Source organism: Zasmidium cellare (assembly GCF_010093935.1).
Source record: "Zasmidium cellare ATCC 36951 unplaced genomic scaffold M409scaffold_50, whole genome shotgun sequence".
NCBI lineage: Eukaryota > Fungi > Ascomycota > Dothideomycetes > Mycosphaerellales > Mycosphaerellaceae > Zasmidium > Zasmidium cellare.
Window position 1 is genome coordinate 143,020 of NW_022986994.1, and position 13,380 is coordinate 156,399.

The 13,380-nt window shown below is 52.3% G+C and overlaps 4 protein-coding genes across 4 annotated transcripts; all 4 read right to left on the reverse strand.

Moving 5' to 3' along the window:
- Positions 1 to 29: 29 nt before the first annotated feature.
- Positions 30 to 539, reverse strand: M409DRAFT_29338 (uncharacterized protein; the record flags this gene model as incomplete). Its single annotated transcript, XM_033809418.1, has 1 exon — positions 30 to 539. The coding sequence occupies one exon, from the start codon at positions 537 to 539 to the stop codon at positions 30 to 32; it is 510 nt and encodes a 169-aa protein (XP_033661137.1).
- Positions 540 to 3,606: 3,067 nt separating this feature from the next.
- M409DRAFT_29339 (uncharacterized protein) lies at positions 3,607 to 4,494 on the reverse strand (the record flags this gene model as incomplete). Its single annotated transcript, XM_033809419.1, has 1 exon — positions 3,607 to 4,494. One exon carries the CDS (start codon positions 4,492 to 4,494, stop codon positions 3,607 to 3,609), a length of 888 nt encoding a protein of 295 aa, XP_033661138.1.
- Positions 4,495 to 4,637: 143 nt separating this feature from the next.
- On the reverse strand, positions 4,638 to 9,863 carry M409DRAFT_37773 (glycoside hydrolase family 18 protein; the record flags this gene model as incomplete). Its single annotated transcript, XM_033810794.1, has 11 exons — positions 4,638 to 5,738; positions 5,804 to 5,858; positions 5,916 to 5,938; positions 5,995 to 6,095; positions 6,167 to 6,353; positions 6,517 to 6,720; positions 6,782 to 6,825; positions 6,889 to 7,480; positions 7,637 to 7,846; positions 7,908 to 8,056; positions 8,114 to 9,863. 11 exons carry the CDS (start codon positions 9,861 to 9,863, stop codon positions 4,638 to 4,640), a joined length of 4,416 nt encoding a protein of 1,471 aa, XP_033661139.1.
- Positions 9,864 to 11,611: 1,748 nt separating this feature from the next.
- M409DRAFT_60159 (uncharacterized protein) lies at positions 11,612 to 12,661 on the reverse strand (the record flags this gene model as incomplete). Its single annotated transcript, XM_033814380.1, has 1 exon — positions 11,612 to 12,661. The coding sequence occupies one exon, from the start codon at positions 12,659 to 12,661 to the stop codon at positions 11,612 to 11,614; it is 1,050 nt and encodes a 349-aa protein (XP_033661140.1).
- Between the last annotated feature and the right edge of the window lie 719 nt (positions 12,662 to 13,380).

The window sequence follows — 13,380 nt, forward strand, 5'->3', positions numbered from 1 at the left end:
CTCTGGTCTGCAGCTTCAATCTCAACCACTCATCGCAGCAAGTGTCCGTTGAACTTCAGAACGCTCTCGCCGAACTCACTCTCCCCACATGCTGCCACCATCGGCTTCATCCACCCCTGTCGATGCTTCGTAAAACACTCAAACTCCGGCTCCGGAATCCTCGGAAACAAGCCTAGCATCACAATCGACGTCTGCGGATGTCCACACAAAGGCAAAATCCCAAGTGAGCTTCCACAATTCGAACAGAAAGACCTTGGAACCATCCTTCCAGAAGCCGTATTCGTGTCGTTGTACGTCTTCAAGGAGGAGAATGGATCAGATATGTGGACGTTCTCTGTGGGTACGAGGAGGAGGTTGGCGCTTGCTGCACCGCTGAATTGTCTGCAGTTGTAGCAGTGGCAGATACCTCCGTTGGGTTTGTCGAAGAGGCCTTCTTGGGTGATTTTTATTGTGATTTTTCCGCATAAGCAAGAGCCCTCCATGCCGTCGTTAAGGGACGAAATGTCGTGAGTCGCTGGATTACCGGTCGAGAGGTTCATCGTTCTTGAACGGAATTTGATGCGTTTTGGAATACGGTGGGTCTTGAAAAGATTCCAAGGCCCATCGAAGATTTTCGCAAGTCTCGGTCATTCAGAGCCAGCACCAAAGCTTCGCGCGGTTCTTACGAAAGCCTCGTTACCGTCTAAGTAAGTTGGTCAGCAGCAGGGCTTTAGCGAACTTGAAGCAAACCATATATAACGACTTACAGTAAGCATAAAAGCTGGTCTGGCGCCAGTATACGTTAGCAAATGCTGGGAAGAGAGACGTAGAGACATATGTATCAACGTTGCCGTTCTTCGGCTCTTCGCTCCTCTGTACAGGCGAGAACATGTATTTCTTTGCTGCACCTGTGCAGTGGATGCATAAAGTTGTCAATGAACGTGGGAAGCAAGGCATAAATCCATCTCCGTATTGCTTCGGAGTCGGCTGTGCGTCCGGCGACCGACTTGATCGCACACCTTACTTAGTACAGCCTGATTGTCTCGCAGGGAGTGCCAAGGCTCCCATTGCCCAAATCAATCTCGATCTCGGGGAACATATGCACACTGTATATACCAAAACACAATTGATTCAAGCTAAGGGAGCCTTCTCACTTCGTCGGAGCAGGTCACAGCTCATGAGATCGAACTAGTGAAGGCTTCCAGACGGACCAGCATGTATAGTACAGTATTATATCAATGACAAGAGCTCCCGAGGCATTCCATTTGTATCTACCAAAACTTCGAAAGTTTCGCCCGTCCTAACAGGTCTGTCTCGGAACTTAGCAAGTAGGTAGAGCAGTAAGGATCTGGTTGGTAATGTTACTGTACGCGAGCCGTGAGATGCTGATTATCTGCTTTGACCTTCTCTTTATTCGCACCGTCCATCTTGCGCACGATCTTCAAGATGCGGTGTAGTTGCTTCACATGGCTTCAGAGTTGCTGGTAATGTCTCACCTGCAATACCCAGTATCGCTTCTGGGCTGGAATGTTGTCCATGTTGGGAGGTGGGCCCGGACTTTGACGCATGGCGATGACTGTGGCTTGGTTGTTGGCGAGAGCAGTGTGCTGAGGGTCGCTCGTTGGCAGCCGTTCAGCATATCAGGCGGCGGTGAGGCTGATGACCGTGTGCACTTCAGCTCGCGGCATGGCCATGAAAGTCAGTCTTCGTCTCGAACAGCTGCTCGCTGGCTTCGGACTCAACGAACTGCGACGATGGCCTACTGGCACCTTGCGCTGTCATTGCCACTTCAGTGGTCGTTCGAAGTTTTCTTGAGGTCGTGTCGTGGCGTCAGTCTGGCTGCTGGGAAAAAAAGAAGGTGAAGACAAAATCACATGCCACTCACTTTGAATAGAATCCAGTTCGGCGCGACTGGAGCAAGAGCGCAAGTGAAGCAAGAGGTCTCGTTCAGCATGAACAAGATTGCATGTGATCGCGACGCGTCAGTGACAGATTCACATATCACTACCTGCTCTATAAGCCCATATCCTCCATCATCTCACTATCATCTAGAACAAAAAAAAACACCAAGAAGCTAGATGCATTGAGAGCAATGCACCACAACGCACTTTACCGGCTACTGTCTCAGGCGTTTAACACCATCCAGGATCCTTGCCCCAGATGTACGAGCCAAAGGAGCGAAAACATCGAACACTTGCTATCGAAGGCGCCCCACGACATGCATTCCTAGAGTTAGCTACGGAAGGTAGCTTCTCATTTGGTTGCGCCTTGACGACATCGCCACAAGATATCCACGAGGTTGTTCAAAGCGAAGACTAGGTACTGCGATGACCTTGCCCGCTGGCCTCGCCTTGCTGGCAGTCAGGCTCTCAAAATGGAACATCTATCCCCATTACTCCTAAGCCGTCTAGGCAGCTTCGAATGCAATCAGCAGCGCTGTCGCTTAAGAGAAGGCGGAGAGACGCCAATTCGATACGCTTTACTTTAACTAGACTAAAGAGGGTAGGACCTGTCTCTAACCCAAGTTTCCTAGCAAACCGGTCACGTTGCGAGCTACCAGCCAGCCTTTGGATAGACAATCGTTTCCGCCGCCGCAGGATCACCGTCCTTTGCCACCAGCAAGATGAGTTTTGAGGTCGTCGGCAGCCCGATAGTTCATCACGAGGGTAAAGCTGAGATACTGGAACGTGCACCCCAAGAAGAACAACCGAGCGAGATGGAACATGGTCACATCTTGCCGAAACGGCTGCATGCGTTGCGCAATCATACCCCCTTCTACATTCACATCTTACATTCACTCTTCCATCCCTTCATCACCAAGAGTCTCGGAATGGGTGACCGACTTGATCGGGGTTTGTGTGGTCATTCACTGACCGCGCTCTAGTGCCAAGCGCTATCGTAGGACCAGTCCTCGACTCCTCGTTCAGTCCACCACGGCCACCTCGATCGAGAAATCGACGATACAAGAGAGGAAGGACATCGTAATAGAGATCGTAATCACCGCCGAATCTCCAAATACAAGCTCCCGCTCTTCCTGCGACTCAAGCCGCGCAAACGACCACACCTGCAGACGACGTATCTGCGTATGACGCAATCAGAGAAAGCTTCTGCAGACATTGAGACGACATAGTAGAAAGAGACGGAGTAGATCTCACATCAGTCGGCGTGCATATATGAGACGTGGCATTGTGGTTTTGAGAACGACGGGAAAGAGTGACATATGCGGTTATTACATTGGATACACATATACGTGCAGCAAGGGCAGAGGAGCCTTCCAAAAAGCGTCACGAAGTAAACTCACCAGGTGGTAGCTTCTGAAAATGCAGAGAATTTGATATTGAAGATTGCCACAGAAAGATCGAACGGAGGCGTGTTGGCCTGGCAACTGCTTTGGACCGCCACTCCCTTCGACTCCAACCCAAATGTTTCTCCCTCGCCCTTCTCAGCCACATATCATGTTGTTCCAATATTCTTGACGGCCGCCCTTCTCTAATTCCTCGCGCATACTCCGCGGCCGCTCGATTCTGGATCCACGCATCCACTTCATCTCTCGTCCTCTCCTGGCGGCTGAGGAAACCGGCAAGCGCCCTGTAACAACGCAGGCAAAGGGGATTTACGTCTCGGAGATCATCTCGCGAGACCATGGTCACCACCGGAGGCTTCAGGTCCGACTCGTCCCAGATGTGGGCGTTGCAGCAAGTGCAATCGCCATCGTTGCCAAGCAGTATGGCCATCTTGACCTTCAGGTCGGCAAGATTTCTCGCCAAACGTTGGAGTGCTTTGGTCGAGTTGAAGCGGTTCGTGGTGCCATCTCCCCACAGGTCGCAAATACCGCCGACGACGCGACACCCACGCCGTCTGATCTGCGTCGCCGTTGCAGAAGATGAAGAACAGGGACTTGCAGCCAGCGCAGATGTGGGCAAAATCATCCTTCGACATGCCCTTAACAGTCGCAAGGGGATTTGACTGCCACGTATTGGCTTGCCAGGTCTCGCATGGCTCCCGTTTGTCGCGCACGGGGCAGGTGAAGTCTTGGTCTCTTAGACTCGCCAGGTTTTCAGCCTCAGTGCCTATTGTGGCTGCTTCCGTCTGGTCCCATACCAACGGTTTTGGAGCTCTTCGTGCTTCGACGACAGCGTCTGCAGTCCAAATCCCCTTGCCGATTACGAGTGGGCGGCAGCTCTCCGGGTTCATGCGTCGTTCTGTGTACACGTAGCAGTTGACGCAGATGCGTTCTTCGGCCTCTGCATGTTCGGATAGACCAGCTGGCGTCCGCAGCCAGCGGCGTTGCTTTGGATCGTGGGGCCAGTTCTTCTCTTTGCACATCCAGCAGCTGGACTTCCCACTCTGCGATTCTCGGCCGTCTCCAGCAGCTGGTTGCCATCCCTGCCAACTAGTGTAACTATCGTCCCATAGTAGTGCATCAAGCATCAGGAGACATAGGCCAGTGGAGATGTCTGAATTGCCAGACACATGGTTTAGATTGGTCAAAAGAAGCGCCCCTTTGTTGACCATGTCAAACAAGTGGCAATATAACGTTTTGGTGGATAAGATGGCGGATAAGAATCGGACAAGATGGAACTGAAGCTTGTCAAACGATGGCTTCTGATTCAAGTCATATCTATCTGGTCAAATTTTGATAAGGAGTCTCAATCACTCTATGTATGGTACAAGTACCACTTCAAGTGTGGCTGCTTCTTGATGTTGCCGTTGCACTCGAAGGTACCCGAAGCGCCCACCTTGCCGTTCGACCCGTACATCTTGATCGAATTGCTGATCAGGGTGATGATGTCCTGGGCGCCGACCTTGTAAGAACCGTTGCCGTTGTCGTCACCAGTATCCTCTTCGACGGAAAGGGCACATGTGCCTGCCGAGACCAACTGCCTGGTTCTGCTCAGCGTAGTCGTCCATTCGCCGTCGGTGCCCTGAATGTTGTTGATGATGTCCTGGCAATCTGAGATCAGAGGGGATGCATCACTCGTTGCGTCGGTGTAGCGGTAAGAATCGCAGTCCGTGATACCCTGGAGGGGTACACAGGGGTAGTTTGGATCAGTCTTGTCGACTCGTGATGGGTTGGACCAGGCAGCCTTGGCGGTGGCGGCCGTACACACAGGCAGTCGAACGTAGCCGGGCGTTTGGATGTCCATGTTCTCGAGATCTGACAGTGTCCCTGAATTTGATGGATCGGCAGTTTGTCCACCGTTCTGCATTCCATTCTGAGCCCATGTGTTGAGTGATCCCAAGATGAGGTCCTCGACCGTCACGCCTCCCCATGGCGTCGTCCTGTTCTGATCTTGGGCCAGAGCATCGGAACCATGGAGTGCGTCAAACTTGTCGCCACTGTCTGGGGGATACACCAGGTAGTATAATGTGTTCGTGGGTTCGTAACAAGCGTTTGCGATGGCTCCCTCGTTGGTCAAGTAGTTGTAGATTGGGTCACTGCTTCCCGTGCATCCACTAGACGGCCCACAGTCATCAGGCGGCGGCAGGTAATCGCAGGCTTCGTTGTTTGTCAAGACAAACGGCGCATAACCAGCAGCGGTCCACACGGATGGGATTGCAAAAGCGTAGAACCCTTTGAGGATTGCGTTGGAAAGATCGTCGATAGTCTCATCGTTTGGAGTCAGGTCCGGTTTGCCTCCATCACCTGGCATGAAGTTTCCGTTCTGGATAAGAGTTGACAGGATCTTAATAGAGTCGTCGTCTCCGTTGAACATGGCTTTAAGCGTGTTTGACGTTGCCGCCTTCCATCCTTGGACCTATTTACACGTTAGAGTGACCAATTCTGCAATCCGCATGGGCTTCAATCCAATTGAATACTTACGACTTGGCCCAAATAGGCAGAAAAGTCGTTTTGGTCTTCAGGCGTCCACGAGTCCCTATCGATATGGTCAGCACGATGACAACGAATCAAGCACGTATCTGGACAAACTCACTGATGACCAGGAGTGACTGTGTCCTGCGGAAATATCAAGCGTCAGCCGTAAATCATCCAATAATGGTCGCCGGTCATACCTTAGCGATGTTGCTTCCAAAAGTGATGAGCGCACTAGTGGTATCTTTGAATACACCCAGAGTGTTGCCGTTGCCAACAAACGCTGGTAAGGTTTTGAATACTGAAGCAGCGTCAGTCAAGATACAAGTCATATGGCCGCAAATCAACGCCAGATTTCGACTCGTGACCTACTTGAGTTGAAGAACGGCGCGGCAATGAGGGAGGCGCCTAGAGTGACAATAGCAATCAAGATTTCTTCCCACAGAGGTGTTTCCTTCGGCGGTGGAACTGGTGCAAATGTTGTCTCGAAGCTTGGAAGGGAGGCAGAGAATGTTGTCCCCGCAGCGCCGTCCAGCGCCTTCCAGTAGTTGGAGTACATCTAAGCCAACTTTATTAGTACTTATATATCATTCCATCGTCTCCCCGATTAGGACATTGACCACCGCAAGGGTCGTTGTCTGAGTCGACTGGAATACACGACAGTGCGAGGGAAAGGGGGAGCTTACTGTGTTGATGTAAACGAACGAATTCCAAATCTCAACACCACCAGGCCCACTCCCATCGTCTTGATTACACTCCTGTAAGTTGCATTGGCTTGATGCAATTTGACCGCATTCGCCGGCTGGAACGTTATATGTGTCTGCCATGGATTGACTGAAGTCGTATTTGTCGTTGGCCTGGTCGTACTTCCATGCGTTGAGCCCGTCACTCCAGGCATCAACACAATCCAAGTCATTCCAACGATCCTTAGATCAACACTGTTAGCCATGTTCATGCCATCTGACGTTGACGAGCCGAGTATCTTACCTGGCTGGAGTAGTGCCTCTCGTCGGTGATTAGTGGAGATTCACCTGAGAGCAAGGGTCAGTCATTTGTACCAGGGATAGAATCTTCATCCCCTGATCTTAACTTACAAGAGATCTTGGTCCAATTGCCGTTCCGGCCGCCAATGTCTGAAGGATCTTGACCTGCTTTGACACGTGCCAAGAACATGGTCCAGGACTTCGAACGCGCTGGGGGTTCATTGTACTTCTGCAGATCCGAAGCCCAGTCCGTAACACCGCCCATGGCAAGTCCCTTGTAGGTATTCGTGCGGCTGGCTTTGACATCGTCGTCCATGTATCCCACCCACTGAGTATTGTCGTAGACAAGGATGTTGCTGTGGCTTGACGTATCGACGAAGTGCTGTTGTACACGACTGGAGTTGGCAACAATGGCATTGATCTCGGCGTTGGAGATGTATCCGGCGGTGTTGGTGCACTCTCCAGGGGTTGCCTGTGATGCGCCTGCACTTCCGAGATACGTGCACTGCGGACCATAGCATCCAGCCTCACTCATGGCGAATGATCTGCCATAGCTAGTGACTCCAACGATGACCTTGTTCGATGGAACACCTGCCTTGGTCACCATGACCAAAGAACCGATGGTTTCAGTGAGATTGACATCGCTACGCAGACAAGAGCCTGAGGGGCATCCTTCTTGTGACCACTGGTTGTTCGCATCCCACTATGTTGAGGAAAGAGTAATCAGCATTCATGAAGCATGGGTGGTGAAATGTAGCAAGAAGCGGCTCCTTCCTATTTGGGAAAGACAGGCTTGGCACTCGGCAGAGAGATTTTCCAGCCAACGCACAGCGAACTTAGGAGATGGTGAACCACTTACCTGACCATGCAAATCGTACGTCATGTAAATAACGTAGTCGAGTACTTCGCTCATCTCCTTGATCGGGAATCCTTTCAGGTACCAGTACGACGCGGGCGCTGCGACGGAGAGCTCTGAGTCAGGAAGCAGAGTTCTCAAAGCCTTCAAAAATTGCAAGTAGTTGTCGCCATCATCGGTGCTAGCGGCGGGGATTCCGGGAATATCAGGTGCCTGTAGGAGGAGGAGCAGTGGGTCAGTGTCTTGGCCATGAGATATTGAGCGGGGAACTTACTCCAGGATATTCCCAATCAATGTTGATGCCGTCGAGGCCGTTCGACTTGACGAAGCTGGCAATGTTATTAGCCATTGTCTGGCGGTTTCCTGCTGTGACACCGTTGCGGAAAATCATGTAAGTGCTTGGATCGGTGGAGAAAGCCCATCCTGCCAAGCGTCAGTCTCCATACTCTCAAGGTCAGTCCTGCCACAGCCATCACATACCACCAATAGACAGAACCTTCTTCGCTCCACTGATGTCCTGGAATCGCTTGAATTCGAAGGCACTCTCAGTGTCTCCTAGCTGAACGTTGTAGCTCGTATCGAGGACACCGAAGGAGTAGAAGACATGGGAGTAGAACGATGTGTCGATCTGGGAAGCGTCCTGGTAGAGGCAAGATCTTCCCAAGTTGTATCCCTCAAAGAAGGCGATGTTACGATACTCCGATGGCGGGCTGCTGCGCACGATGTTGGTACCGCAGTTGGAGATGCAGCCGTTGGTCCCAGGCTTGGCTGTGCCTGGAGCACCCGTCGAGCTATTAGTACAGAAAGTGTCCGTGACCCCACATTGCCCCCAGACGTCGCAACAAGCGTTCAGGGGACAAGGGTTAAGCTTGGAGATGTCCGTTCCCGCAGGAGGAGTCTTGGTGCCCGGCTTTTGCGGCCCACAAACGGCGTTGGACAATGCTGCTGGCATAGGTGGAGTGCCTTTGCTTAAGCAAATGACGGTACCAACGAAGAGCAGGTTGCAGCCGTTCCAGGCCCAAGTGTCCTTGTTGAATGACTCGATATCGTCATTGGTGAGGCTATATTCGGCACCAAGATTTGCACAGTTGTCGTTGGCCACCACGGTGTATGAGTGGCAAGAACCATCGGAGTTGGGCTTGGGAGCGAAGTTGGGCAAGGTACCGGCGGAACAGCAGACGTGCTCATATGGCTTCAAGTTGGCGCAGAAGTTCGAGCCGGGATTGTATTTGGTGAAATCGGCGCCCGAGATGCCACACTTCTGGGCCAAGCTTCCACAGCTGTCCCCAGATACGACTTGAACGGTAGAGCAGTCGCCTCGACGCTCGATAGTAGCACTGCTGGTCGAGTTCGCACTGATGGTCGAGTTTGCATTACCCGTCGAGTTGCTGGTAGCGTTCGTAGGACGGATCATCGGTGTGTCGAACACGATCGGAGCAGTATAGTTGTTCGTCTCTGGAATCTCCAAACAAGTTGCATTGGACCAAGAAGAGAGAGCCTCCTGGACGGCGGCGAACGAGCTGTTGCCAGTGACGAACAAGCCGAAGATGTTGTCAGCAGTAAGGTTCTTTTCACAGTACTGCATGGCCAGCGCAGCGCTGTTGTTGAAGCTCGTTGATGTGGTAGCATTGTACAGGTAGGAGATTGCAGAAGTGCCGATGACTTTGCTGTCCAGATTCTTTCCGATGTACAAGCCCAACGAGGCGCTGCCGGCGGAAGCAAAAGCAAGAGTAGTTCGGTTGGACGAAGCAAAGCCTTGACCGAGGTATTGTTGCAATTGCTGGGAGAGAGTGGTCAAGCCAGCCGCGACCGATGTGCCATTCGCATCAGGCCAGTAGCCATACTCATAGCTGACTGTAGTCTTGTTGGCAGAAGACCCAGGGCTGGCAGTCTTGTTGGCTTGGGTAAGAGCCCAGTCATTTCCAGAGTTGGTACAGGCATAGATACGGTGGAGCTGATCTGGGTCGTCGACGGGATCAAGCAGGGTGAAGTCATACCAAACTGGCTCGTCGCAGGAACCGATCTGAGCAAGGTTGTGATAGAGTGACCAGTTTCCTGAGACTGCTCCAGACTGGTAACAGGCCGCTGGACAAACGACACGGTTCTTGTAGCTGGGGCCAACTGCCAGTCGCAAGTTAGGTGTGCTCACACGAGCGGCGGCAGATTGACCTGCCAAGGCCAGGGCAAGAAGCCCGGCCGTTAGGATAGCATTGTTTGAATTGGACCCCATGCCTCCACAGAAGCAAAAGTGGCAGCCAATGTAAAGATGAGCGACTTTGAGGGGCAAAGAAATGCCTAGCAAAGCCGAGATACGGATGGTATATGTCTTATATGCTCTGCCACTCTGCGAGATCCCTCCACTGATGAGTGGAAAGACTTGATAATCCTCAGCTGGCGCTCAGCTTGAGCCTGTCACGGTATGGTCACCGTCCTGCCAACCTCTTTGGCCATGGCCCCCCTCGGAAGTTGCTTCGTTCGCGCGGCTGCAGGGTGAGGCACATGCAGCAGGGGATACATCGCCAGTCGTCCAGCAACACCACGCAGGGACTCATCCCAACACAATATGTGGGTCTCTTCTTGTTGGTATGCACGACATTCGCAGAAATGAACCCCCACTGTAACTGTAGATCGCGTTGATCGCAGCCTGATCCGGATATTCTTGTTGCTTCAATACTAAGAATCCTCCTCGCCTTCGTAGCTTCGTAGTAACAATGTCTTCCCCGACCACAACACCGAACCCGTTACAACACGTGGATTTGATGGTGGGGGAATTGGCAGCCAGGATGAGTCGATTTGAGTTTCCGCCGTGTGTTCGTTAGGCAGCGTTAGAGCATTGCGGTCCGCGTACAGAACTATGAAAATGCGCCCTTCCACCTCGCTTCGCCTTATGACAGGGCAAATTCAGCTTTCCAGAAGATGGCTGGTGCCACAGTAGCTCAAGTTTGTTCAGGGAGACTCTGGGACAGCGCATGAGCACTGCGCAAGACTTGCCAAATAAGTCCATATTTGCCATACACTGAAGTGCAGCATCCCTCAGTCTTGGAGCCAAACATTTCAAGCTGGTCACCTGTACATAGTCCCTCGGCGCCATCACGGTCCAGGCCAAAGGGTGTGCTTCATCGGTTCCACGCTGAGCGAGAAGGATTTCTAATTAATTCAGCTATGACGTGAATTCGTTGTGCCCTTGGCCTGTGGTCAATATAGTGGATAACGCTACTGAATTTCCTGGTAGTCCCTGCGATGTTGGATACTGACATGAAAACGACACCGTCGCACAATAGCGTGGTGCTAACAAACCACCTTCCTTCCGATGGCTCTTAAAGAGGAAGGACAACATCGCTCTGCATGAGAAGTCCTGCAGTAGGCTTGTATGGCCCTAAACCAGGTGAATATGCCTACTCCATGCAGAAGCACACTTGCCGAGTACCGAATATACCAACGTGGTAGAACTGCGATTCCCGCTCGGTGTATTGTGCGAGAGCGCAAAGCCTGATTTGAGAATTGCCAAATGCGGAAGTGATCCTTCGTCGGCGTGCTTCATCGATTGGGTCACAGCCTTCCGGTCATGGGGCTGAGAGAAGCTCACTCAAGCCTTCCATCGTCCAATGCTTAGCTTCACCATAGTGCGGCGTGCCAGGAACCAGGCACCAACAAGGGTGTCGTGCAACTGCACATAAGCGCCTATGACCCATTGTGAGCGTCAAAGGGCCTGACGGCGCGCGAAAGGAGCGCTTAAGAGGGCGATATTGTGGACACCCGGCCCTCGGGCCCAACCAGAGTTTCTCGCTATGGGTAGAGTTTGGGTAGCAGCTGATGAGCGATGACAAAGTGTAAAGCCTTTACTTTATGCGCGTTAAGCTGCATGAAGTCGTTGCCTAAACAGGCTGACAATCTCATCCTTTCAAGACCAAACGCATGCATGCACGTGGTATCCACTCCCGTAGTCGCACACTGTATTTGGACATAGTTGGTCGCTCTTCAGCTGGCCCAGCCAGACAGAAATCTTGTCAAAGCAGCTAGTGTAATGAATAGCCAAGCCGCATCTTGCGGCAAAGGTCTGCCTGCGTCCGACTTGGCCGAGGAAGACGGACTGGGAGGACATGTGATGACTGAAGCCGAGCAGGCCGAAGCTGAAATCGCGGCAGTCATACTCGAAGCAGCAGATGGGTTGATGGTGACGGCGCAGGGATCCCGAGTGGTAGGCGAAGCTCCAAGAACCGCGCATGATGACTGACCATCAAAGTTTTGCGGGATGGTAATTTCCTCGATTGCCGTCACGTTGAAAGCAGTGCCCGGGCTCTTGTCACAGGTGGCGGGTGAGGTAGCGGCTTCGAGGTCTGGTGGTTGCGAAGTATTACGTGTTGTGAATATAATGACATTGTCTTGGTTGTCAAAAGAAGTCACCCCCATCTCGGATCCAGAGCAGTTGCCGGTAGTAAGAATCCATGTGAGCGCCCATGCGCCCTCGATGCCAGACAGTGAGGGAATCGAGGAAATTGAAAGATAAGGATCGCTGGTTGAAGCATTCAAGTGGCGAAGATCGATGTCGTGCGACCATGATCCAGGAGAATTGATGTTGCCGCGCTGATTGAACAGCCAGCGGATGTGGACGTCGAGTGGCGATGCCAAGGCCGGATTCTTCAGCGCGAAGATGACAGGCATGAGTTGCACGGGGGCGTAGGTGTCATTCTTCGGAAATATCAGATCAATTTCAAAAGTTCCAGGACTTGCTGCCGCTCGGGCAAGTGGTGATGCGAGGGTCGCAGCGAGCGCGAGGTAAGCCAGTGATCCCATTCTGAAGGTAGTACTACAGCGGTGCCGGTAGTATGCAACAGAGTCTTGAATCGAGTGCGAGGAGTATGTTGGAAAATGCCGCCGAGGAAAAGGAGTTGGAATTCCTAGCTCACCGGGGCTCTGCGTTTCTGCGTTAGCGCTGTAATTACTGCAGAACCAATCCAACACATAGTTCCAACCGCCAGCCGCACTACTGCAAGTCCAGGGCAGGGTCCACGCCGGGCTGTGCCGCATGACTTTGTAATAGACCGAAAGTCAATGAACGGCATGAAGCTTACCTACACCACTTGGCGATGCTTCATCGCACTTCAGCATTCCTTCAAAGACGGCGGAATGTTGTTGTGGCTTGAGATCCAACGGCTGCAGGGTGCAACGACACGTGCAAGGCTTGATCAGAGAGATCGTCGTAGTGCCCACACGCTACGCCCTGAACCTATGGGTCTTGCGAGGGCTCGTTTTCTGCGTGGTAGCCGTAGGGCTTGTGCATCTCAGCTCGGTGCAACATTGCTGGGCGATGCATGTAACGTCCCGCGCATTCGTTTTCTTGTCGATTCAGGAGAGTTCGCGAGGTTTAGCGAGAGATGGCTCTGCAGGGACAACAGTTGGTCCCACAACCCATAGCGAGTCTCGCTCATGCTCGAAGCGAAGGTGGTAATCGTTCGTTCTGAGGTATTCACCAAGAGTGGACGCAAGGTGTTCTGCTGAAGCAGATCACCAGCATTTGTGCAAAGTGTGTTGGCCACGAGGCTTGGCAACTAGATGGGTATAAGATTGATGCCCACTGAATAGCGGTTCATACTCACCAGCTTCTTACACCTTCAAGACCCCTCGTCCATCATGGCCTCCAAAAGTACCTTCTCTGCCGTTGCGTTGCTGTTGCAAATTACCTCAGCTCGTTTCTTGAACACTACTCGTCCAGCGGTCCCTTCGGTTGGAAGCTTCTCCATTCCCTC